General features: G+C 46.5%; 1 protein-coding gene across 7 annotated transcripts in view; it reads right to left on the bottom strand.

Moving 5' to 3' along the window:
- LOC139049428 (uncharacterized) overlaps positions 1-22,595 on the bottom strand; it is a 143,234-nt gene extending 120,639 nt beyond the window's left edge. For 6 of the 7 annotated variants that reach the window (XM_070524750.1, XM_070524748.1, XM_070524751.1 and 3 more), the window contains exons 1-2: positions 21,100-22,595; positions 15,522-15,595 (exon numbers count right to left, since the gene is read on the bottom strand). In XM_070524750.1, the coding sequence (XP_070380851.1) occupies positions 21,161-22,537 (1,377 nt within the window). In that variant the 5' untranslated portion in view covers positions 22,538-22,595 and the 3' untranslated portion in view covers positions 15,522-15,595; positions 21,100-21,160. Of the gene's footprint in view, positions 1-15,521; positions 15,596-16,713; positions 17,015-21,099 lie in introns of those variants that run through there. The other variant, XM_070524755.1, reaches the window with a different exon arrangement.
- Positions 22,596-24,311: the final 1,716 nt, after the last annotated feature.

Genomic DNA, 24,311 nt, shown 5'->3' with positions numbered 1-24,311 from the left:
CGGTGCGCCCTCTTTTGTAAGGACGATCTGCAAGGGAGGGGAATGCATTTGCCATGTATTCTTAGAATATTCAGCGGCGATGGTAGCCACCCACCACCGAGCCCAACAAGGGGACGTTACGAGGTTATGAACATACCTGTAGACGTCAGCTATACAACGCCGCTATAACCTAATATATGTACCCAAGGCTGGGTAGATACACACGGTTAACCCTTGCCGCCAGGAAATACGGAAGTAATTAGAAGTGAAGAGAAGACAGGAAAGATGGAAAAGTGGGAGAGAAAGACGAAGATTGGAGAGGAGGACAGGAAAAGGCGACTGCCGATTTCCCCCGGGTGGGTCAGTCCGGGGGTGCCGTCTACGTGAAGCCGAGGCCAAAGGGGTGTGTTGCCGCCGCCGAGGGGCCGTAAAGGTCCAAACACCCGGCATTGGCTCAACCCCCAGGATCCCCTTTTCCCCGGACACGGCTAAGCCGCGCACGGCTACACGCGGGAGAGTCCAACCCTCGTGTGCTCGGGTACGTGGTGTCGCAACACACCAAACGCCTGCTTACGCAGACGCCCCTGCGGGGGGTGCTGTTTTGATACGGTGAAATAACTGACCGGGGGTACGCTTGTGCATTACGTGATATTTGCTATTCGTCCTATCACGCGGTGCCCGCAGGTTTAGCTGTTCAGCACTCGTGTTCAAATCCCACGAAATGAGGCGTTACGGTAATATTTTCATGCTCGTGATACAGTAGGTGAACTCGGCGTGTAAAAGCTTCGTTCCGCTTCGTTCCGCTACCAGCTGCGAAATGTCGCAAAAACAAGCGTGTGGCGCAGCCACGCCCATGGCAAAGCGAGCGGGCTCGAATAATGAAGTAACGTTGTGAGGTATTGAACTGGTCAGCGTTCGACGTCGTCTAGCCCAATACAGGCATCGCTGCTGCACAAAAAATATTTTCTTGCCTTTGTACCTAGAGAACTAGCTATGTATCAGACATGACAAAATTATTATTTGAAAGTATTTATATTACATTACTCATTACTTTCTTATTACAATCATCGATTTGAATTACAGTACCGATTACCGCTTTCAAAAATCATATTACTTTACGATTGCTTCCAAAAAGTTTTCATGCATACAAGAAGCAAAAAGCAAAGTTTAAAGGGACGCCAAACTTTCTTCAAGGTAACATACACTAGCCTAAATTTCATGCTCTCCCCCTCATGTTCCTCCACGAGACCTCACGACACTACCAACATTCTAGCATCGTACACAACTTACTGGTGCATATTTAACGCAGTTAATAACTTTCTTCAGCATGAAATTACAGACACCAAATATTTCGCATTGCTTAATCACTAGACAACTAATCCATGACATAAACTACTGTAAAAGTATTTCAATTACTGGAAGTAATCCAACTGCTGTCATGTTTGCTGATATGCATGACATGCTGAAATTCATGACATCCATGCTTGCACTCTTTCAGGTTCTAGCAGAGCACCTAGAGAACCGAGCCCCTGATGAACCTGTTCCACTACCATCACCAATCGAAGAGTTTGAAGCAGCCAGTGTGACACAGGCAGATAATGTTGACGAGCTTGAAGTAGCCAAACGTGGCACTTATGCTCACGATCTTGTATCAACACGCAAGAAACCATGGAACTTTAGACAAGCAGCGGCAAGGTGTTTGACATCGCGTAATTGCACCCGTGTTTACAATCTAATGAGAAGTTAGTGCTTCGGCATTCTTGCAGCAGCAAGTTCCTAGTGACACTTTAGCGCATTTTTTCTCCCGTCATTGGAACGTGCAACTACATGAAAAAAAAAAACATACGTACCAGCTAAGATTTCCAACGTGCGAGAAGGTGCACACATCGCTCTCGCTGTTGGCACACTGAACATCGTCGTTGCCGCCATCGTTTTCCGTATCGGCTGTCGGTTCGAACATGTACGGCGAACACACAGGCTGTCCGAGACAGCGAGAACGTTCCATATTGCTTACAACTCAGCCATAGAATAAAGAACAACTTTGACCCAGCTACGAAGCCAGAACAGAACAGCATGCTACGCTCTGAAACGGCGGCGCCGACCGGCGACTGCTGAGAATGACGTCACAGCGGCCCCGACCAATCACGGGCAACAGGGGCGTTTGCGCGATGCTCTCAGGCGCTGGTGCACGTTTTCTTGGAAAAACAGCCGCTTGCGTTTGTTTCCGCCCTTTTTCAACCAGATATTCGTGTTCAGGAGACTCAAAGCTGTAGAATGCAGCAGAGAACGCATTTTTTTCGAAAAGTGTTTCAGCTTCCCTTTAAGGCGTTGCGTTGCTAAGCTGAAGTTCGTCGATTCAATCGCGGGCACAGCGGCCAAATTATTGATGACGAGAAATGCGAAAAAGATAAGAAGAGAGCGGAAAACAAAAACACTCGTTTACTTGTAATATGGTGCATGTTAATCAACCCCAAATAAAGAAGTCACTCCGAGTCCCTCATGTTAGCGTGCCTCATAATAAAAGCCGGCTTTCCGCACGTAAAACGCAACATTGCAATTTCTAGCGTGATGAGCGAGCAAAGTTTCAAATGCGTCGTTTTCAGCCATTCTAAAAAGTGCATGGGGAATTGCTGTTATCCCACCCTGTGCTTGCTCCCTTCCGCTTCACCTTACCATGGCGGAGAAAGTGCTTAGGAGGCTTCGGGCTGGGGAGACCCTTACAGCGGCTGTGGCCTCAAAGTGAACTGTTTGCATTTACCACTGCCGTGCCACGTGTCCCTACCCCGTAGTCCCAGTGGTGAATAGGCAGATGCGTACCACATAATCTGCACAAGTCCGTGCTTTCCTAGGAATGCTCGAGTCTCCCACTGCAAGCCGGCCTAACCCGCCGTGGTGGCTCAATGGCTATGGTGTTGGGCTGCTGAGCACGAGGTCGCGCGATCGAATCCCGGCCACGGCGGCCGCATTTCGATGGGGGCGTAATGCGAAAACACCCGTGTGCTTAGATTTAGGTGCACGTTAAAGAACCCCAGGTGGTCGAAATATCCGGAGTCCACCACTACGGCGTGCCTCATAATTCGAAAGTGCTTTTGGCACGTAAAACCCCGTAATTTTTGCAAGCCGGCCTCTGCTACGATGTCTCCACCAGCTACGACCGCCTAATATGTAACGAGAGATTCCACAAAACTCTACTTCTATTCGCACCCAACACAGCCTTCACAGCACAGATATAAACATGAAGAATTACGCTTTCGGGCCAAGTCGTCAACGCGATAAAAGAAAAGTGCTCACACAGTTTATGTAGCGTTATTATCCATGTTTCCCAGTGGCTTGGGAAACTTCTACGTCTCCCCAAATTTGCAGGTGACGAAAGTGGGGTTCGTCTTATGCTGTGTTTACATTTGGAAAAAGAAAACTGGTTTCAGGCGCTGTCCTTCATCTTAATTTTTATGCATGATTTCTAGATTTACCCAAATGCATTGTGGAACGAAACATCGCTGTTGATTACATTCTTCGAAAATAAGGGGCATGTGTGGGTAATGCACAGATGAAATCAAAAGCTTCAGATTTAAGCATAGCCTTTGTGGAAATTTACGTATTCGAGCAGCGGGGGAGTGCCTTCAGCCTATTTCACGAACTGGGAGATGCCGAGTTTAGTACGTTTTCCTGGGACAACTATTACCGAGACCTAGATTATGTTGCTGTCAAGGCCGGGCCCCTGACCAGGTCTGGTCACATTCAGCTGACAAGCCCACTGCATATATTATGCGTGCCAACGATCGTGTCTGCTAAGTATTGCATCATTACATGCTGCACAAAGAGCTCAAATACGAAGCAAAACGTCCTTTGCCGTTCTCTTCGCGGGCCCCACCCTCCCAGTGATAACGTAGACGTATATCGCGCACGTGCGCCTACGTACATGGCAGCGCTGTTACGTCGCTCATACTGACACGTGAGTACAAAAGTTATTGGAGGCGACACCACTTATTTGCCGGTTAGGTTGCTTAAATAGACAACTTAGAGGTTACAGAAATAGTCAAAGTCATTGACCGAATGCCTGCATGTTTTTCTTTTACATCGTGCCGTATGGCAACAGATATGTACTTCCGTTTCGTTTGCTGGTTACCACGTCACGCTGTCGCGTGCGCAGAAAACTTTGTGGTTTTCGACCTCCTTCTACCCGCTTCCCGAAACCAGACAGACGCAACAGCTCGTGCGTGAGACCCTCACCGGAAAGAAAGGAAAGAAAATAAAAAAAGAAAATGTGGCCCGTGACAAATTCGTCATTGCAATCCTCGGGCTCCTGTGTGGGAGAACACAGGGAACTAATTTCGCTGGCGGACGCTAGACGGCGCAAGTGAAGAGAGTGTATAGCTTGGCTCCTGCGATCGCAGAATAGCGTCATTTCAAATATTTCTATCTCTGCAATTATTGAACCAATATCAAGAATTGTTGCTGCAGAACGCTCCTTAGATGACACGTAACAACTTTCAGCGTACAACGAAAATGTGCTACTAGGCCCGGTGAGCGTCCCTTTAAAAATGGCGCATACCATAGCCCGTGTGCCATATTATTTAGGTGTGCTTGCTTAAATACCAGTCTTTGTAAAAATAGCAGTTCACAGTTTCGCCCGAGAAGCGGAGGCTTTTATTATTATGGCAAAGTGTTCGACTACAACGCAAGGTTCGTACTTCTTTCGGTTACCTAAGTCACAGTAAACATTCTCTTAATAATAAATTAGCAAGCACGATGTCACACCCGCGAATGCAAACATGAGCAACCTTTTCATTACTATTAATTTATAGTTTCTTTATTTTCATTTATTAAGCACAATTTCCAATATGTTGTCCTTTGTGTCGTTGTTAGTTGGATTGTTATGATATAATTTGTTGCCAGGTAACGCAAAAAAATAAATGTGAAGGAAAACGCCGTTTGCCGTTGCCTCCGCGGGCGCCACCCTAGTAGACTTATGACACGTGACGTCAAAACTTATTCAAGCCGACAATATTTATACGTTTTCTATGTTGCTTCCATAGACGACTTAGAGTTTAGAGAAATATTGAAACACACAAACGAATGCCCGCACGTTTTTGTTTCATTTCCTCCCTTATGGAGAGAGAGAGATGTGCTTCCGTTTTGTCTGCTTGTTCCTACGTGAGGCAGTCATGCACGCAGAGAACGAGACTGTGCCATTTTCAACCGTGTTCCAACCCCGCGATCATGCTCCTTCATCATCTCACGGCTGCCTCGTTGCTCGTGATTATGGCGCTGATCAGCTGTTCTCGTGAATTAACATTAAAACCAAGAGTTCGAGAAAAGACTGAACCGAGACGCCACTCTTAATCCTAAGCTTTAACCCGTCGTTTTCCATAATGCAATCTTTGATTGTCTTCATAAGCTGATTTCTAGGAAGGAAACTATATAAATTTGTGACTTCGATACTGAACGCTGTGCATGATGGATACACCCCCTCTTATAAATGCCTGAGGAAATCTGAGTTCTTTTCTTTTTTATTTTGAATGGGTCCTCTATGCGGAGCACTGTTAAATTCTGAAGGAGCGAAGATGCAGAATACAACTGTCAATGGAGCGAACGGCCTAATGGGGCGGGCACTCTAGGTACGCTAGACAAACTCCATAGTTGACTTGGCAACCATACATGAGTTCCTCTTCAGTTCCCAAAGATTTTTGGCCAAATCCAAACGTTAATAAAAGATGTGAAGCTAAAATATCCGCAGCCTGTGTCTTTATACGGAGAGGCGCTTTTCTCTTTACGAACAATGCTAGTCTTCTCGTTTCGCTTGATGGAGTACCTGTGCCTTTCCACGACTGAGCTTGATGGCGCAATATGGCATGACAGGGTGATGGTTTTACCACAATACACATTACGGTACATTTGCGGAAAAAATGGGGGCAACCACAAAGGAGGCATAAGGTTGCTCCCTACAACTTTTCTCAGGTTAACAGTATTCAATATATCATTCGAAAACTAGCATTACCACGAGCAGTTCTGTAGGGAGAAATGCGTAAGCCTCATTCCGAGTATTTTAGATAAATATCGGACGGCCATTAATAATACATTTATCAAATTTTGATCCTGCGTTAAAGGATGCGTTTGCAGGTGCCCTAGCAAGATCGTGCCGCCATCATGAAGGGAGGCTCCGTGTCGCGTTCATTGCCCATCTCGTCTGCATCGCATCTCGTCGTCGGCACATGCGCAGCGGTGCAAAGTAGCAACATGGCGGTGTCCTTGCAGTTGCTGATTTCAATGCATGGGTGCTATGGCGAGCGTTTCCTCTAGAGTTGGTTATATTAACTCTATAGGTGTACATTCCAGACTTTCTTTTAATGGGGTACCAGCCACGGTAGCTTACTGCTTAAGGCGTTTGGCTGCTAAGCTGAAGGTCATCCAATAAATCGCGGCCACAGCAGCAAACTGTTTACTGTAGGGAAATGCAAAAAAATCAGAAGAGAGGAGACGAAAATAAAAAAAAACACTCGTCTACTTGCCTTACGGTGCATGTTAATCGACCCCAAATTGAAGTAGTCACTCCGAGTCCCTGATGTTAGCCTGCCTCATAATAAAAGCCGGCTTTCAACACGTAAAACCTAACATTGCGATTTCTAGCGTGATGAGCGAGCAAAGCTTCAAATGCGTCAGTTTCAGCCATTCTAAAAATTGCGCGGGCAAGTGCTGTTATCCCACCCTGTGCCTGCTCCCTTTCGCTTCACCTAACCATGGCGGAGAAAATGCTTAGGAGGCTTCGGGCTGGGGTGAGCCTTAAAGCGGTTGTGGTCTCAAAGTGAAGTGCTCTCAATTACCACTGGGGTGCCACGTGTCCCTACCCCGTAGTCTCCGTGGTGGATAGGCAGATGCGTACCAACTAATCTGCACAAATCCCTGCTTTCCTAGGAATGCTCGCATCTCCTACTGCAAGCCGGCCTCTGCTACGATGTCGCCACGAGCTACGACCGCTGGATACGTGACGAGAGATGCCACAAAACTCTACTTTGACTCGTACCCAACACAGCCTTCACAGCACAGATATAATACAGATGTACACATCAAGAATGATGTTTTCGGGGCAAGTCCATATCGCAAGAAAAATAGTGCATATCGTGAACGGTAGCACAGCAGGTGGTCGATATTTTCTTCGATGCCGCAGACCTCGCAAGCTACACTGTCGGTGACTCCAATTAATGTAGAGTATGCCTTTGTGAAGGCAACTCCTAATCAGAGGCGACCAAGATGCGTAACTTTACGTCGAGGAAGTGAGATTGGAGGTCGGAGAGGCAGTGAGGGGTTTAATTGATGCAGTCGTGTAAGTCGTAAGTTTGGCAAGTTCCATTCGGTCAGTGAGAGACTGCGTGCCAGGTGTCGAAGATGCCTTGTGGCATCTGTCCAAGAAAGCAGAATTAGCATGCTGTGCTCTTCTTGATGTGCTTTGCGAACCGCGTTATCAGCGGAATCATTGCCACTAATTTCACAGTGGGCCAAGCACCCACTGAAATACAACCTCGTGTCCGTTTGGTTGGACATGATGGTGAAGTTTCATGATTTATTATGTCAATTGTTCACGAAATCCGCGTCGGAGAACTGACTGCGTGCACTGTAACGCTTGTTTTGAGTCACAGAACAAAGTCCATTTTCTAGGTCTTTCAGAATCAATTCATTTGCATTGCACGACGCAGATCCGTTAGTTCTGCCGCCGTTGAGGTCGTGACATGCGATGTCTTGAACCAACGTGTTTAAAAATTTTAAAATATATTATGGGGCTTTACGTGCTAAAACACTTTCTGATTATGAGTAAGGCCGTAGTGGAGGACTCCGGAAATTCGACCACCTGAGGTTCTTTAACGTGCAGCTAAATCTGAGTACACGGGTGTTTTGCCAATTCGCCCCGATCGAAATGTAGCCGCCATGGCCCGGATCCGATCCCGCGACCTCGTGCTCAGCAGCCCAATACCAAAGCCACTGAGCAACCACGGCGGGTGAACCGCAGTGTTATTCCTTCCGTTGCTACAGCCACCGCACCACCAGAAGTGGAAGATGTAGTCGATCTATCAGTATAGATGATCACGTGGTTGCTGTACTTTTCCTGCAAAAGAAGTAATCTCAGCTGTTTTAGAGCAGGGGCCGGTAGACCTCTCTTCTACTGTAGTCCTGGATTCAATATATGCACTTGAGGACGGCTCAAACACCACGGAGGAAACTCTGGCTTAGCCGCAGGTGATCACCCAGAAGTAAGCGACGCACAATGGGCACTGACAGTAGCGCTAAATGTCGAGCAGCGCTTTGCATCAGTGAGGCTCGCCAGGTGGTGGGAAGGGGCCCTAGCATACTCTCTGAGATGCATGCGCATTGTACGCGTTGTCTCAATGGTAATGAGCGTCGTGATTGGGTAATCCTGCGCAATGGCAATGGTTTCAGCCATTGATGCACTACATGGTAAGCAAAGACATATCTTAAGGGCATGGGCTTCAAAGCTCTGAATATTACGCAGGTTGGTCTTGCAGGTGTTGGATATTGCAGGCAGGCTGTACCGCAGGAATCCAATGAACAACGCCATGTGCCGCTGTAACATAGCGTGTATAAGATACTCCACAACTTTTACTTGCACGGAACTTGAATAGGCGACAGATAGCGGTGAGCCGTTTTTTCACGTAATTCACGTGGAGAGTCCAAGACAGGTCTCTGTCAATTACGACTCCGAAGAACCTGTGATTTCTGCTCTAAGGTATAAGTTGTCTGTCAATAGATTTCCCGTAAGCAGACATTGGCTTCCTCGTGAATGCCACCATTGCGCACTTTCCGCATGATATTTCAAGTCCTTGTTGACGAAGGCAGCAAGATGTCATTGTGGCGGCCTTCGGAAGCCGAGCGCGAAGATGAAGTCGTGTAACACCTGATGGCCAAATGCAGATGTCGTCCGCATGGATGGAAAGACATACGGTTCTTTGCAAGTTGTCAACTAATGCAATCAGGATCAGATTGAAAAGCGCCGGGTTAAGCACTCTGTCTTGAGGGACTAATCGGCTACCGTAATGCTAGGATGTCGTAGTAAGTGGAATACAGAGGGTTAGGTGCACGATGTCATCACTGAAACCAGCAATCTAAGTTAAAGGTGACACAATATCAGAGGATGACGTCAGAATCAAATTGAGTAATGATGAATACCTTTTTTGTTCTACACGTGTTGGGAATCCTACGAGTTGCGACAGGGGGAATCGAGAGCAGACATTTAGAAAACAAGTAGGCTTCATCAGATTCATCAGGTGCCGCGGTTTAGAAAAGGGAAAGGAGTGTTGTCACTGCAAGAAAAAAAAAAACTAAAGCCATCGAGTAAAAAAATTGATATACCTAGAATTTGCCAAAATATTTGATCCAATCAGTCGTGAAACATTTCAGGAAAACCACTGCTATAGTGCGGCGCCAGGTAACCTGCCCCAAGAATTATTTTTCTGAATTATAAAAGATCACACAGCAGCAAATCTTTTCCAGCTCTGCTCAAATAGGAAAAATAACACATTGAACTGATTCGCAAACTGGTATAAAAACTTCGAGCACGCCTAAGATTCGCCTCTAAGAGTGAAACGCGATAGCATTAAACAAACCTTTATTGTTTATCTTGCTTCGCGGCAACTGTAGCTTATGCAACCGTAACATTTTCCTAGAAATGCTGCTGGTGAACGCTATGCACGAAGGCGAACTTTCTGGTTCTTTTTTTTTGTCTCCCCCCACATAGCATTTGGCGCCGATGACGGGGTTGCGCGGAGGCCAGCGCCATCTAGATGGTGTTGCAATTAAGGAACTGACCGGGGCGCGACGTTCCTTTTATGGGAGACCTCAAACAGCAGCTGGAAAAGAGATTTCCGTTCGAGTTTCCACGCGACAGAATTACGTTTTCTCGCATATTCCAATTACAATTCGACACTATAGTATCTTTGGTAGCCTGTGCGTCGCACATTACGAATTTTCTGACGCATTTTACTTTGAGAAGTTCAATTAGTTCAGTAACGCCTCCGCCAGACGAAGAAACAATTTCTAAGAAATCTGCTCTACTATCAACCGTGCGCATGGCCGCCGCATTTCGATGGGGGAGAAATGCGAAAACATCAGTGTACTTGGATTTAGCTGCCGGCTAAAGAACCCCAGGTAGTTCAGATTTCCGGTGTCTCCCACTACGGTATGCTTCATAATCAGATGATTGCTTTAGTACGTAAAACCCCATACTTTTTAATTTCAGCTCTTCTGTATCGAAAATGTGGCCGAGATGTGCATGTCCAGAGGAATGTCTCGCGCGAATTTCACAGACATCTACTGAACTCGAAATATCGCCGGAGCTAACGTTCATAGGTAAAAAGTTAAGCCCAGAAGAAACAATAAAGTGCAGTACGGAATGAAAGTCTGAGGTGACATGCACTGCCGGTGCAGCCAGTATTGTTATCCGAGAAGAACGAATGAATTTTCCTATTACTATGGGGAATGCCTTCATGGTGTCACGGAAGCCAGCTCACTAACGAAACGGGCACTCTTTGTACGTTACACAAACCACATAGATGCACTGGGATCTCTACTCAAGTTTCTCGTCAGTTCTAGACGGCTATTGTGAATATGCAAACGGCGATCGAATTATATTTAGGTAAAATATGTGCAGCCCTTTATTTACAGATCTTGTTTTCTGCTATAGAAAAATGCCAGTCTACTCATTTTGCTTCACGGAGTATTTTTGCCTTTCCTTTACGTAGCTTGATAGCGCACTAAGGTGTGACATCGCAACGATTTTACCGCTAGACACATTAGATTAAACCTGCAAGAAAAAAAGTGGCAACCACCAAGGCACCGCTAAGTGCTACCTCCCATTTCTGTGAGTCTAACAATATTCATTATACGATGCGAAAACTCGCATTTACTCGAGCACGTACGTATGGGGGACAATGTGAAAAGCTCATTCCGTGTATATTTTAGGAATACCAGATGACCATTTATAAAACATTCAGCTATTTTTAGTCGTGCGTTAAAGGATACGTTTGGAGGCACCTGAACTAGATTCCGCAAACATAATGAAGGGTGGCTCCGTATCGCGTTCATTGCGCGTCTCGACTGAGTCGCATATCGTCAGCGCAAAGTATCAGTATCAGCACTAGCAGTAGCAGCATCTTTGCGCATCTACGGATACGCAGCAGACAACGTGTCTTTTAACTGGCATACAACGGTGTAGTCATTCCTTTCATCTGTATTCGACGACTGCAGATGAAGTTCACAAGGACATCACATCATTGAAGAATGCAAGCGCTGGCTTAGATCATATTGATCCATATCAAGTGAAACTAATTTCGCATGAAATAGTGTCAGTTTTGGCACTAATCATTACCAAATTCTTCTCTGAGGGGTGTTTCCCAACGGTCTTAAAATTGGTAGAATAGTATGTGTTTTCAAAAAAAAGGTGGTCATACTGCACTAGGGAACTACAGGCAATAGGCAGCTTTCATTTTTTTGGTCAAGTGATTGAAAAGCTTTTCCATACTCGATAATTCTGCTACCTAAAGAAATTTATCATTTTGTCTCCACAGCAATTCGGATTTCGCCAAGGATATGAAACCGTTCTGGAAGTAATTACTTTAACTGAAGAAATCAAGCAAGCTATTGACAGAGGTCAAATTGTGGGTTCTGTATTCATCAATCTCACGAAAGCGTTGGACGCGATAAACCATCGCATAGTACTCGTTAAACTTGAATCATTTGGTATAACAGGTCAACCGCTAAACTTTATAAGCGACTACTTGAGTAACCAATCTCAGACGGTACAGGTTAACTGACATCTCTCATTATGCAGGCTATTTAACGTGGGTGTACCACAGGGATCAAGCTTAGGCACCTTTTTATTTTTGATGTTTGTTAATGACCTAACCATCCATTCTTGCTAACACCAAGTGCATAATTTGCGTTGATGACACGACCATCTTTACATCCACAAAATCAATTGCCACACTCCAGTCTTAACTTTAACACCGACTTAAACAATAATATTTGATGGTGCCGAAATAATATTCTGTACATTAATTAATCAAAATTCATATTTATGGCGTTCCATTCCCAATGAAATTCAATCGACGTTCCACTTGTTCAAATTGGTGATTACGTCATACAAGTTTCTAACGAAGCGCAGTTCCTCTGTGTCATCTCACATAGTGAACTAAAATTTCATGGACACGCCTGATCACTTAAGAAAAAGATTGCATTTGGCGTCCACATTATCGCAAAGACAAGGGCTTATTTTCCACCTCACCATGTACGATCTTTCTATTTTTATTATATTCATAACGATCTTTCGTATTCTGCATCATCATTGGCCCACACGTATTCTGCGTATATTGAACGCCTGCAGTCTAAAGAATATCAGCCCATTTGATTTGCCCTGCAGGTCACTGCCTCCTAAACTTCTGTTACATTCTCATGTTACAACATTCATTCAGTCAGGAACTATCCATTATTGCATATAGGCTAATCACACAGGACATCTTCACTTAATGTATTAATCCTGAACACAATACTAAATACAACAGAACCCGGCTTTGAATGCGCAATAACCTTCTTTTCCCTGCCATAAAGATTATTTGCGGCAAGTTCACAGCCCCCTTCTCTGGCATAGCCATATGAAAATCATTTCCTTTCGAAACGAAATCATCGCACAACGTTCATATATTGTCCGCGCGCACCAAGAAATATTTCATTCTGGAATTACCTCACTCATTTCGGAATTAACTATCCATATGTATGTGATTTTGCTGTATACCTTTTGTTTTTGTATGAGTAAAAAATATTATGGATAATGAAACGAGTTTGGTCTGACATGTCGTGTTGATTATTTTTGTTTATATTCGTTGTTATTCTACTTCTTCACATGCTTTCGAATATTTTTCATGTGTTTTGAATAATTAGTATTACCATTAACTTATGTATCCGATTTCCTGTCATTGATAATCAACTTGCCTAACTATTATTGTTCACATGACCGTACTTCTTTGCTGTTTTTGTATAATCACCCGATTTATGTAAACATAGGAGATCCCCTGGCAGTTTTATCAAAACTCTCGGACATCCAGATTTAAAACTATTACCATGCCACTCAAGCATGACTGTTGCAATAAACTTGACTTTGCACCTTAGAAAATGCTGACTTTGCACCTTAGAAAGTGCACGGCATTCATTCATTCATTCATTCATTCATTCATTCATTCATTCATTCATTCATTCATTCATTCATTCATTCATTCATTCATTCACTGACGACTAAAGATGATGGTTTTATAGCGAAGCTGTAACACTGTCACCCGTAGGCTAGTGTTCCGTGCATTTTTGTCCTCCATGAACAAACATTACCATCATCATCAATGTCTCAGACCTCCGTAAACATTCATACTCTCGTAAGCAAGCAGAAAATGCTATGTCTCGTAGCTCCGTAAGGCAGATGCTACAACCACTCAGCAAAGTGCAGCGAACTTTGCTTGAATTCGTTCTAATCACGCAAACAACATACATAACAGCACATCGAAAACTGTCCTCATGAATGGCTCATACCCCTGCAATGCGATGCATTGCCATACCGATCCAGACCAACCGACAACCCAGCGGCGTACGTGCATCGGCGTGCATACATCGTGCAGCGCCCATCAAGACCATAAACGAGAACGTACCTTTGTTCAAAATTATGTGTCACCTCCGTGTCGTGTGCTAAAGAGCTTCGCTGGTCAACCACGTTCACAGAGTTGAATGGCTCATGATTTCTTTTTCACTCTGCGTACTTTACTGGCTGCGTGCCGTCTGCCACACGTACCAGACGACATGCGGCGCTTAGAATGGCCGTACTGAGCGCAGCGCAACTTTTGCGTCGTGATGCGGAGAAGTGGCGACCGACACTCAAGACGCGTCGGTCACGTATGTCTTCCTCTGTGGGTCGGTCGGTACACCTACTCTTCCAGCATGCCTCTAGCGACCATAATCCTGCTATTCCTATACGATCGGATCTAATTAGGTCTACGGGCGCAGGAATCACCGAACGAGCTCAAGAACTACATGCGCTATGCACTCATAATGAACGTTTAAAGAGAGTTTAGGTAAATGGAAAGCTCATTTTAATAGTTCCTTGCGATCAACGCGCATGAGAACTTGGCCATCACGAGAATTCACGCTGAAGTGGGAGCTATGGGTGCCTAGCAGACGGGTTAAAATACGTGGCAAGCACAGATAAGCCAGCCCACGGGTTAAAAAACGTGGCAAGCAGGTAAACGATTGGTGTTGTCTTTATTGTTGGACATAAACTTGGTTAGGTTTGCCCAGGTGTGCACAAAAATAAATGAACGGAGTGGCGAGTGACAAACCTGCAGCATGTTCTGTTAACCATAAGAGGTACGTGAATTGCAAAATTCAAGTTGTTTATAAAATACCGTGCTCTTGTGGAAACATTTACGTAGGGCAAGCAAATCAATATTTAAACATCAAGATCCCGGAACATGCATTCAATGTAAAGAATGGCACTGATTCACATTCAGTGGTTCATTGCGGCATACGATTGTGTAAACCCCATTTTGATAAAACAGATTGTGTACAGGTATAGAGCGCAAAAAGAAGAGAAATAATGGAAGCCTTTTACATGTTTTTTGATGCAGATGCAGCAGCCAACCCTCGATAGCTTTGTAAGAGCCATGCAGTACGGTATTGTTTTATTTAGTTGAAATGATTGCGAACGATCCTTACAAGCGTCCATCGATTCATTGCCACGCGCACTTTCATAATGCAAACGCAAGAGGCATTCTAAATGAGGAAACAATTTTTTTCGCTCTCTATAAATGCTCGTTCCGGGTTTTTTCTCCATTTATCGAACTTGTGACACCAGGTAAGCAGCAGTTTTTCTAGTATGACGCTTCAATGAACTACATCTGCTGAAAAAGTTAGAAGCATGTGTCATGTTTGTCATTAGACCTTTTAGGAATACTGCGTGTAGGGGCGAAGAGTGCGAAAGTCGTGAATGGGCGGCATTAGAAGCCAAAGCAATGCGCTTCTGCGTACATATGGCGTAGAGAATACATGAGTCATCCCAGACAACACCAAAAAAATATGAAAACATCTGATTTGCAAGCATTCTCCGTTCCCGGACATAATTTCAGGCGCTTAAAGAACACTACTATACGCGCGACTGCGCTTTTAAAAGACAACTTGGCCTCAGCCGACGCGATGGTACACAGATGCTCTTAGCCAGACCATGCTAGACGCTGTCAGTATTCCTTCTATTTGCACTCACGACAAATGCGTGGGTGCAATGCCTGTTTCTTGTCCTTCAGAAGACAGAATTTTCAAGACCCTAGTTTGTGAGCTTTTTGGCGTTATCTTTCCCGCGTTTTGCCACCGCAAGCAACACATTCCAGTCTTATCATACCTGGCTCGCGTTTTCGTAAGTGTGAGTACCTAAAGAAGGTCTAGGTTGGAGTCACAAAAAGCCTCATAATCTTGTCCCACTGAGATTGAGTAAACGCCAAACTTACTTTCTCACCCCGACCAAGCCGCTTTTCGTTGACTGTGTCACAACGCCAAGCGAGGTGAGCGCCCTCGAAAGTATCTGAAAAATACCGAAATTATTTACAATAATGTTCGAGGTCAGACAAAGTGTTAAAGCTTGTCCGAGCAAGATTCAGTGCACGCGAAACTAACTACGTTACTAAGCCGAGTGCGGCGAGCATGCGCAAAAACTACCTGAATAAGTTAAAATAATGTAGAGGCTCATAGAAAGCGTCGCAACCATTTCCTAGTACGAGTTAGTTACTCAAATTAACTACACCAAGACAGCAGAGCTGTGTTTTGCTTACTGCGTCACAAGTCTCGGTTCCGTGTTATAAGAGTCTAAATTGGTTTACATGGGTCGCAGACTGTCAAACAAAATTCCTCATCTTGCTGTAGTACGATAGTGCATTCTCACTGTGTCGAAGTACACAACGAATCCAAGAATACACCGGCAGCATAAGAAACAGGCCACATCCAAAAGATGGGGATCGCCGAACAGTCGAACTTCACATATGCAGGCGACTTCGCTCGCTTCGGTGGCGTGTTGGCGCGTAAAGCATGCATATCAGGCGTCTGCGGCACCGCTAACTTGTTGCTATGTAACTCACGAAAAAGAAATCGCAAAGTGTAAGTTCATTGAACGGTAAAACATTTACGCTTTAGCAGCAAATAATAAAAAAATAAATAAAACGTTGTCTAAATTCATTTGACATTACTCCTTTTTCGATGGTCGCATCAGCTAAATTAGAATGGGACTAACACTAGCCGCGACGTGTTTCCTGTTGCCAGTAAGTTCATTTATAGGAAAAACTTTTTAGTTCTAGCGAGAAAGAATAAAATAAAAATAAAACGCCGTCTGAATTGATTTCACATCCTGTGTTTTTTTCCACTGCTCGCGTCAGCTTATGTATGGAATGAACACTAGGCGTGACGCCAGTCATAAGAGTCCTGCCTGGATAGGTCAGGGTGTGGTGCACTGTACTTTCTTCGCTCGCGCCGCTGGAGCTCAAGGATGTCTCGTGGTAAAAAGGGGTTTTCGTCAGAGTGGTCGGCCGCTCTTATGACTGGCGCCGAATACAGACGCACACATTTCCAAACCTTTATTTCAAAAATGCCATTCACCCAACGCTGTACAGCGCTCGCTGTCCTTGGTGCGGAGGCCGGCCAACTCTCGCCCACATTACGTGGGATTGCCAGAACAGGCCACCCAAAATTAATACACCAAAAATAGCCGGCAAACTTTCCGGAAGGGAGCAGTGGGTGACTTGGCTCGCCAGCGAGGATCGGGAGATGCAACTAGCGCTTCTCGACCAAGCACGGCGGACCGCTCAAGCCAGTGGGGCCCTGGACTAGGGGCTCCACCCACTCGCTTTCTGCATTTTTTTTCTTTTAAATAAACGTTTTGATATATATAGGCGTGACGTGTTTCGTGTTCCCAATTTTTGTCGAGTGTCCCGTCTTGTTTATTTTCTTTTCCCTGCATGTAAAAGGGTAAGCCGACAACTGAATCAATTTTACTTTGAACCAAGTGGTGATAGAACTGTCAATGATGCCAAAACGTAAAGAAAAGCTCACTCTAGGTACATTACACAAAATTTCTTTCACATTGCCTTATTTTTTTCCGATGCTCTGGTCAGCTAGCGGATGCGATGAACACTAGACGGGTGATGTCCCCTCTTCTTTAATTTGTTTCTCCATTATCCAGAAGCTTTCGTATTGTGTTTAGAAAAAGTTTATTTCGACAAGAGACGATACGAACACTGAGTCATAATCACGGCACAATTCCACGCGGACGATAACATGTAAGACACGAAACACAGCGCGTTGTCAACGCGAGTAGTGTCCGAGTCCTCACGCACCAACATATAAACACGTATACCCACGGAAAGGCACAGTTACACATAAACTAAATGCCACATGTACAAAATGATTTTCAATATATACAGTGTGCACAATGGTTATATACAATGATGATGTCATAGAACACTTTACACAATTTTGAAGTGATATGCACGAGATGTGTATATACAAAAATGATCATGTATACGAGAGGACACACACACAGAAATCACGGGCACCTGCATTCTATGTGCATTAAATGAATAATTCTGATGGTCTGGCTACAAGAACCAGGCTGGACGAAAATTCAGCCATACGCGTCCATTAGCCACCGACAGGAAACGACATGACCACTGTCGAAGGAACTCTTCTTCTCCAAGGAAGAACAACTCCTCCGACAGAAACGACAGTAGCTCAGAGTAGAGCTTCCCCATAAGTGGAAACAGAGCGCGGTGACGACGTCCCATGGCAACTGCCTCGCACCGGTTACGCCATAGACAGAAGGCGCCTGCAGCAATTAAAAGTCGCGCGAAGCGGCCACGTGAGCAGCGACCGGATGTAATAAAGCGGTTAACTCCAAGGCCACGAAATCCAGTATGCACGGCCCTCCAAAATATCCTGGCAACGACGCATTGCAGCAGTACATGTTTATTGGATTCTTGAAGGGGGCAATTGGGACACTGCGAAGATGGGACAACGCCCCACCGCTCAAGCCTGTCCCGAGTTGGAAGCACTTGCCACCCTAGACGCCACATGAAGTCGCGTAGGTGGCCAGGCAAAAATGACGCCGTTATCGCATCCCACGACACATTATTGGAACGTGCGAGGCGTGCTGGAGGAACTAGAGGAAGCAGTAAGGCTGACATAGTATCTACTACGCGGTTTTGGAGAACGTCTACATCAGGACATACCTGCTGTATGTGGCGATAAAATGCCACAGCCGTACAGTAGAATGTAGGTGCGTTTAACACTTGTGGGCCGCGATTTAAGTGTACGCCCGGTAACATGTAGCGAATTTTCGTGCCAAGGAAATAGCAAGCCAGTTCACGCGCTGGACACTGATCATTCTGTAACAGACGGAGCAGAAATCGCAGAGCAAGCAGCCGGCAGCGGACAGACACGGATGGGAAGGCGAACCCACCGCGAGAGCGTGGTTGCCCAAGCGCCGCGCGACAGACTAGTTCTGTACGGCCCGACCAGAAGAAGGCACCAAGAAGGGATTGCAAGGACCTAGTAACCCGTAATGGTGGCTGTACGACGTGACAAACGTACCACACTCGGCCGCAAAATACAGACTGCGCTAAGTACCTTCTTTCTGATAGGGGTAAATCATAACCTTGAGCATCTTCAATATTTCGCCTTACATCTTCAAGAATTGAGAACCACACAGAGTCTGATATGCCATTAGAGGTGTAGTCAAGGCCTAAAATGCGAAGAGAATTGCTCTTTTGAAGACTGAAAAGGGGACTTAGTCGTGTCTGTGGTGAACCAATGAATAAATAACGGCATTTTGAAAAATTTAGCGCAGCACCTGAAATATTTCCGTACTCAGTGAAAATTCGAAGGCTACGGGTTAAGCTATCTTCATTCTTGAGATATAATGTGATGTCATCGGCGAAGGCTGTCACTTTTACAACACCGCTACCAGGCAGTGGGAGACCACATACGTAAGGGTCTCTCACTATTGAGCGCAGAAATGGTTCAAGACTGAGCACAAAAAGTACTGGGGATAGAGGGCACCCTTGACGAACGCCACGAGTAACGGGAAACGGTGCACTTTCTCGACCATCAAGGAACAATGTACTTCGGATATTTGAATAGGTATTCCTAATAAGTTGAACAAAATTTGACGAGAAGCCGAACGAGGTCAGTACGTTAAAAATGTAGTTATGTTCAAGGCGATCGAATGCCTTTTCTTGATCCAGTGAAACTAAGAGACCACGTGCCGACCTGGTCAGCGTGTATGTCATTATGTCACGAGTAACGAACGAAAGACTGTGTATCTCTCTGCCAGGGACTGAGCATGCCTGATGGTGTCCTATTAGGGAAGGCATCAGGCTTCTCAAGCGCCGGGTGAGAACAGCTGTGAAGGTTTTGTAGTCAACGTTGAGAAGCGTGATTGGCCTCCAGTCCTCTGGACGATCTGATGACGGATCGTGCTTAGGTATCAGCACAATACGACCGTCCCGAAAACTGAACGGGAAATCAAAGCTCTCAAAGCATTGGCTGATAACCGATACGAAAGTGGCACCAATATCTTCCCAGAACGTTAGATAAAACTCCACGGGTAACCCGTCCGGCCCTGGGGCCGAGCCACGCTTCATTGAAGATAATGCTGCCTTCACTTCCTCGGCTGATGGTCGTGCACAAAGACGGTTAGCTACCTCAGGTGGAACCTGAGGCAGCCCACTAAGCAAAGTATGAAGTCCTTGAGAGCCAGAATCTATTTGCATGGTCGTACGCGCCATGTTTTCAAAATGCGTTGCAAAGAGCGAATAATCACGTGTGGGAGGTGGTGTAACAGGAACTGCTGTTGGGGCCGCAGAACCGAGTGCATTCGGCTGTCTAAAAAGCGAGTTTCTTGAAAAGCGCAGAACTTCGGGGTGTGCACACGGATTACGTCTGCATCGCCAAGCAGCAGCTGACACAGACGACGCCGCGATGAGGCGTTGGAAACGCCTCCGTAGCTCACGTTGCCAGGACAGCATCAACGGAGTCAGTTGATTGACCCGAAGGGCGATGCGGAGCTTCGTGGCAGTATCCGCCAGTTCCTCTGACATACGTCGTCTGAGTGCACGTCCTTCAACTGAACAGTGTAGACGCCACTGCACCTTAAGCGCATCCCATGACTCTCTGTCAGATCTAGAAACAGAGGCGCCTAAAACTCGTGACAAACAAGAGCGCGAGCGTGCGTCATGTAGAACGCGCATGTCCAGACGCCAGGGTTTTACTGATGAGGAAGCAGGGAAGCGAATTTCAAGTATTACTGGTTTGTGATCGGAAATATAAACAGGGGATGAAGGTAACGTTATCACATCAGACTGGGTGACATACTGAGCTAAACTGTTTGGCACATAGGCACGGTCTAACCTGCTTGACGACGCACCGCGTCGCCAGGTCCAGGCAAAGAAAGAACCATGAAAATGTTTATATGTATCTAGCAACGAAAAATGCTGGACGAGGCGACGCAACTCCCGTGCGTTCCAATCAGGGCGACCCCAGCCCGGGCCCTGCACATCTGCTCGCGTGTCTAAGACGCAGTTAAAATCCCCAACGAGCACCACGTGACGACCGTCAAGGAAATACACGTCCAGGTCACGGAAAAAATCATTGGACTTAATGGCCTGCGCGGGTCCATATATGCACAAAATCCGTAACCTAAATGAAGATAGTACACAATCAAATGCCAATATTCGCCCAGTCCCATCATAAAAGACATGATGATCTCGCAAGAGAGCTCTGTTGAAAATAATAATACCAACTCCGCTAGATCGTGATGTAGCGAAGGAGAAGAAACAGTCTAGGTTAAAAGTGCGTTTGAAAGTGAGGACATGTCCAATGGTGAAAAAATTTGTTTCTTGTAAACACAGTATGTCACACTGGTTTGCGCGGGCCACGCTAATAATTTCGGCTTGTTTTACAGGACTTCGGAATCCTTGTGCATTTAATGAAATAATTTTCAGGATGTCAGCCATAATTAATTAAATGTATCACCAAACTGACCTGGTCGTGTTGTTCAAGTCGGCGCCCCGGGAACAAGTCCAGGGGTTAAGCAGTCCACGCGTCACTTCTTCGACCCTCTCGAAGAAGGCCGAGGTTTTTTGGGCCGCTGTAACTCGGCACGGCGATCGGGGCCGCCGTCCGAGCCAGAGGCTGACGCATGAGCGCGCTTTACGTCTCGTGGGGCCGCCATTTCTATGTCGAGTTCATCTAGGCTCGGCGAGAGTCCAACGCTGCTATCAACTCCGAGGCTGAAGCTGTTTTCTGATGAGGACGATGTCGGTAGCGGTAGGACGGCGGGATTGGTTTCATCGTCACCAACAACCTCGGCAGCCGGGGGTCCACCCAGGTGCAATGGCTGCGCCGCTGTAGGAGATGCAACTGAGACTGATGAAGCCGCAGCAGACTTCGTGGGTACATTGACTGCGGCGATCGCAGGTTCAGACGCTATATCCGCGTTCAAAACTATGCTGGGATCAGGAGGAGTGATGGTAACAGCCGAAGTGGAGGCGCTTTCGGCTACAGCACGCGTGTCCCCTGTTATAAAGGCCAGCGAACATGGCGTGTTGCGATCCGCCACGTCACGGTCTTCTTTTTCAGTAGAGGAGGCCGGCGAACATGGCGCGCTGTCACTTCTCGAGCTGCATGCCTCTTCTTTTTCATTTCTTGACGCTAGCTCATGCGGTGTCAGTGCAATTTCTTTGGTTGTGGCGTCACGCGTAGTCGTAACCGCAGTTGACGCCGGCGGTAAGGGGGGAAAGGCTCCAGTAGCAGCGTCTGAGTATGAACGCCGCACAGGGCACGCGACCGTAGGGTGACTATCCCCGCAACGCCGACAAGGACGGTCACACCCGTCGCTTTCGTGGCCATGGACGCCACAACGGCCACAGAACGCTGTGGTGCACTGTGCACGGTAGTGGTCGCTGGAACCGCACCGACGACACAAGCGTTGCAAGCCGCGGTAGTCAAACGTTACACGATGACCAGAGACTCGCAGATAATTGGGGACAGGTGTTGTGGTGCTCATTTCCATACGCACGAAGCGTGTGCCCGTGAGCACGCCACGTCGTCCGCTCATGAGACCAGCGCTGACAGACAGAACCTTGCCGTATGGTGATAGTGCCTGGACGAGGACTTCGTTCGGAACGAAGGACGGCAAAAAGAGGCAGGTTACGTTGGTTACCTGCGGGCCAACGGGAACGACGGGACAACGCTCGCCACCGATGACGAGGCAGCCAGCATCGACGATTAGAGTCATGGAAGCCATGCTCTTGACGGTGACTTGGAAGTTGAGACCTCCCATGTGCTGAACGCAGTAGACCTCAGAGAGGCCAACTATTGAGGCCGTCGCGTCGACGACGGTCTCGGGACCATTCCCCGTAGGGACAACAACATCGAAGACGTGGGCCTTCGAGGGAGTCCATGACGCTGTAGGCGCCATGGCGTGAGAGGCGGACGTCCCCGACGTGGAACACGCAGGGGCGTCGGTAGAACCGCTTGTTCCGTGCGCTTTCTTCTTCTTCTACCAGGTGGTTCTTCTACCACCAGGCTCTACCAGGTGGTCCACTGTCTATGGAGCCAACTACCTAACGAAAAGTGCGCTCCTGATACTTTTCACGAACTCCATAGTGGCCCAGGATTCTCTACATAAGTTTCTCTTCATTTCCAGAACGGAAGTGCGCTTATGCAATTGCTGATGAAATATTATTAATTTTAAATTTCCGCTGACACTGTCTTTATAAGTACACCTTCTTTGCTATAAAAAAATGCTATAGGCTTCATCTTTCGCTAGATGAGTATTTGCGCGTCCACTGCGTAGCTTGATAGCGCACCAAGGCAAAAAATTAATATGCTTTTACCGCTAAACACATTAGCGTAAATCTGCCCGAAGTGGCAACCATAAAGGCACCGCCACGTTCCTGCCTCCCATTTCTGCCATGCTCACAATAAATCATGCGAAAACTAGCATTACACCGTCCATAGGGACAGTGTGTAAACGTCCGTCAGCGTATCGTGGAGAAATATGCCATCGCCATTTATAAAAAAATTTAGGTAATTATTAGCGTGCCATAAAGGATGTCTTTGCGGCCACCTTAACTAGATAGCGCCTCCATAATCAAGGTAGCCTCCGTATCGCTTAGATTGCGCGTCTCGTCTGAATGGCATCTTGTCGTCGGCGCAAGGCGGCGGCGCAAAGTAGCAACATGGCGGCGTCCTGGCAGTTGCACGTCTCAATGCATGAGTGCCAGATTTGCTTATGTTGCCTCGATAGGTGAACGTTGTGGCCTGTTTTATGTGTGACGCCAGTCGTGGCAGCTCAGTGTGTGAGGCGCTTCACTGCTGAGCGCAAGGTCGTACATTAAATCGCGGCCATGGCGGCTGAATGTCCACGGGAAAAAGAAACAGAAATACGCGCGTGTGCTTGGATTCAGGGGCACGTTGAAGAATTCGAAATTGATAACCTCACTCCGAGTCCCTCACTGTAGCGTGCCTCATGAACAAAGCGGGCTTTTGGTGCGTAAAATCTAACCTTTAAATTTCTAGCGTTATGAGCGAGCAAAGTTTCAAAAGTGTCAGTTTCAGCCACTGTATATATTTCGTGGGCAAGTGCTCTTATCCCACCCTGTGTCTTCTTCCCCCCCTTCACCTTACTAGGGCGAAGGAAGTTTTGGTTAGAAGGCTTCGGGCCAGCGTGGCCCTTATACCAGCTGTGGCCTCAAAGTGGAAGTGGTCGTATTTACCAGTAGGTGCCACGTGTCCAGACTACTCAGTGCCCGTGACGGATAGGCAGATGCCGCGTACCACCTAATACGCACAGGTCCAGGCTCACAATTGGAACTCTCGCGTCTCCTATTGCAACCTTGCCTCCGCTACATGCAGTGTCGCATCCAGCTATGACCGCTGGGCACATGGCAATAGATTCCCCAAAACACAGCTTCAATTAGTACACTACACAGGCCTTACAATACAGATATAATAGAGATATACACATCGACGATTAAGTCTTCAGGACAAGTCGTGATCACGATAAAAACATATAAAAACGATGTCTTCGAACGCGTTATGCGCTGTTTATCAACCGTGTCTGCGAGTGCCATGGGAAATTTCGACGTCGCGCCGAGTTTGCATCTGGCAAAAATGGGGGTCCTAAGATGTTTCATGCATGGCGAAATTTTTAAATTTTCAGCTGTAGTTACATGTGTAAAGAAAACTGG

The sequence above is a fragment of the Dermacentor albipictus genome, chromosome 9 (assembly GCF_038994185.2).
Source record: "Dermacentor albipictus isolate Rhodes 1998 colony chromosome 9, USDA_Dalb.pri_finalv2, whole genome shotgun sequence".
Lineage (NCBI taxonomy): Eukaryota > Metazoa > Arthropoda > Arachnida > Ixodida > Ixodidae > Dermacentor > Dermacentor albipictus.
The sequence above is the reverse complement of the archived record's forward strand: the minus strand, read 5'-3'. Positions and strand labels throughout refer to the sequence as shown.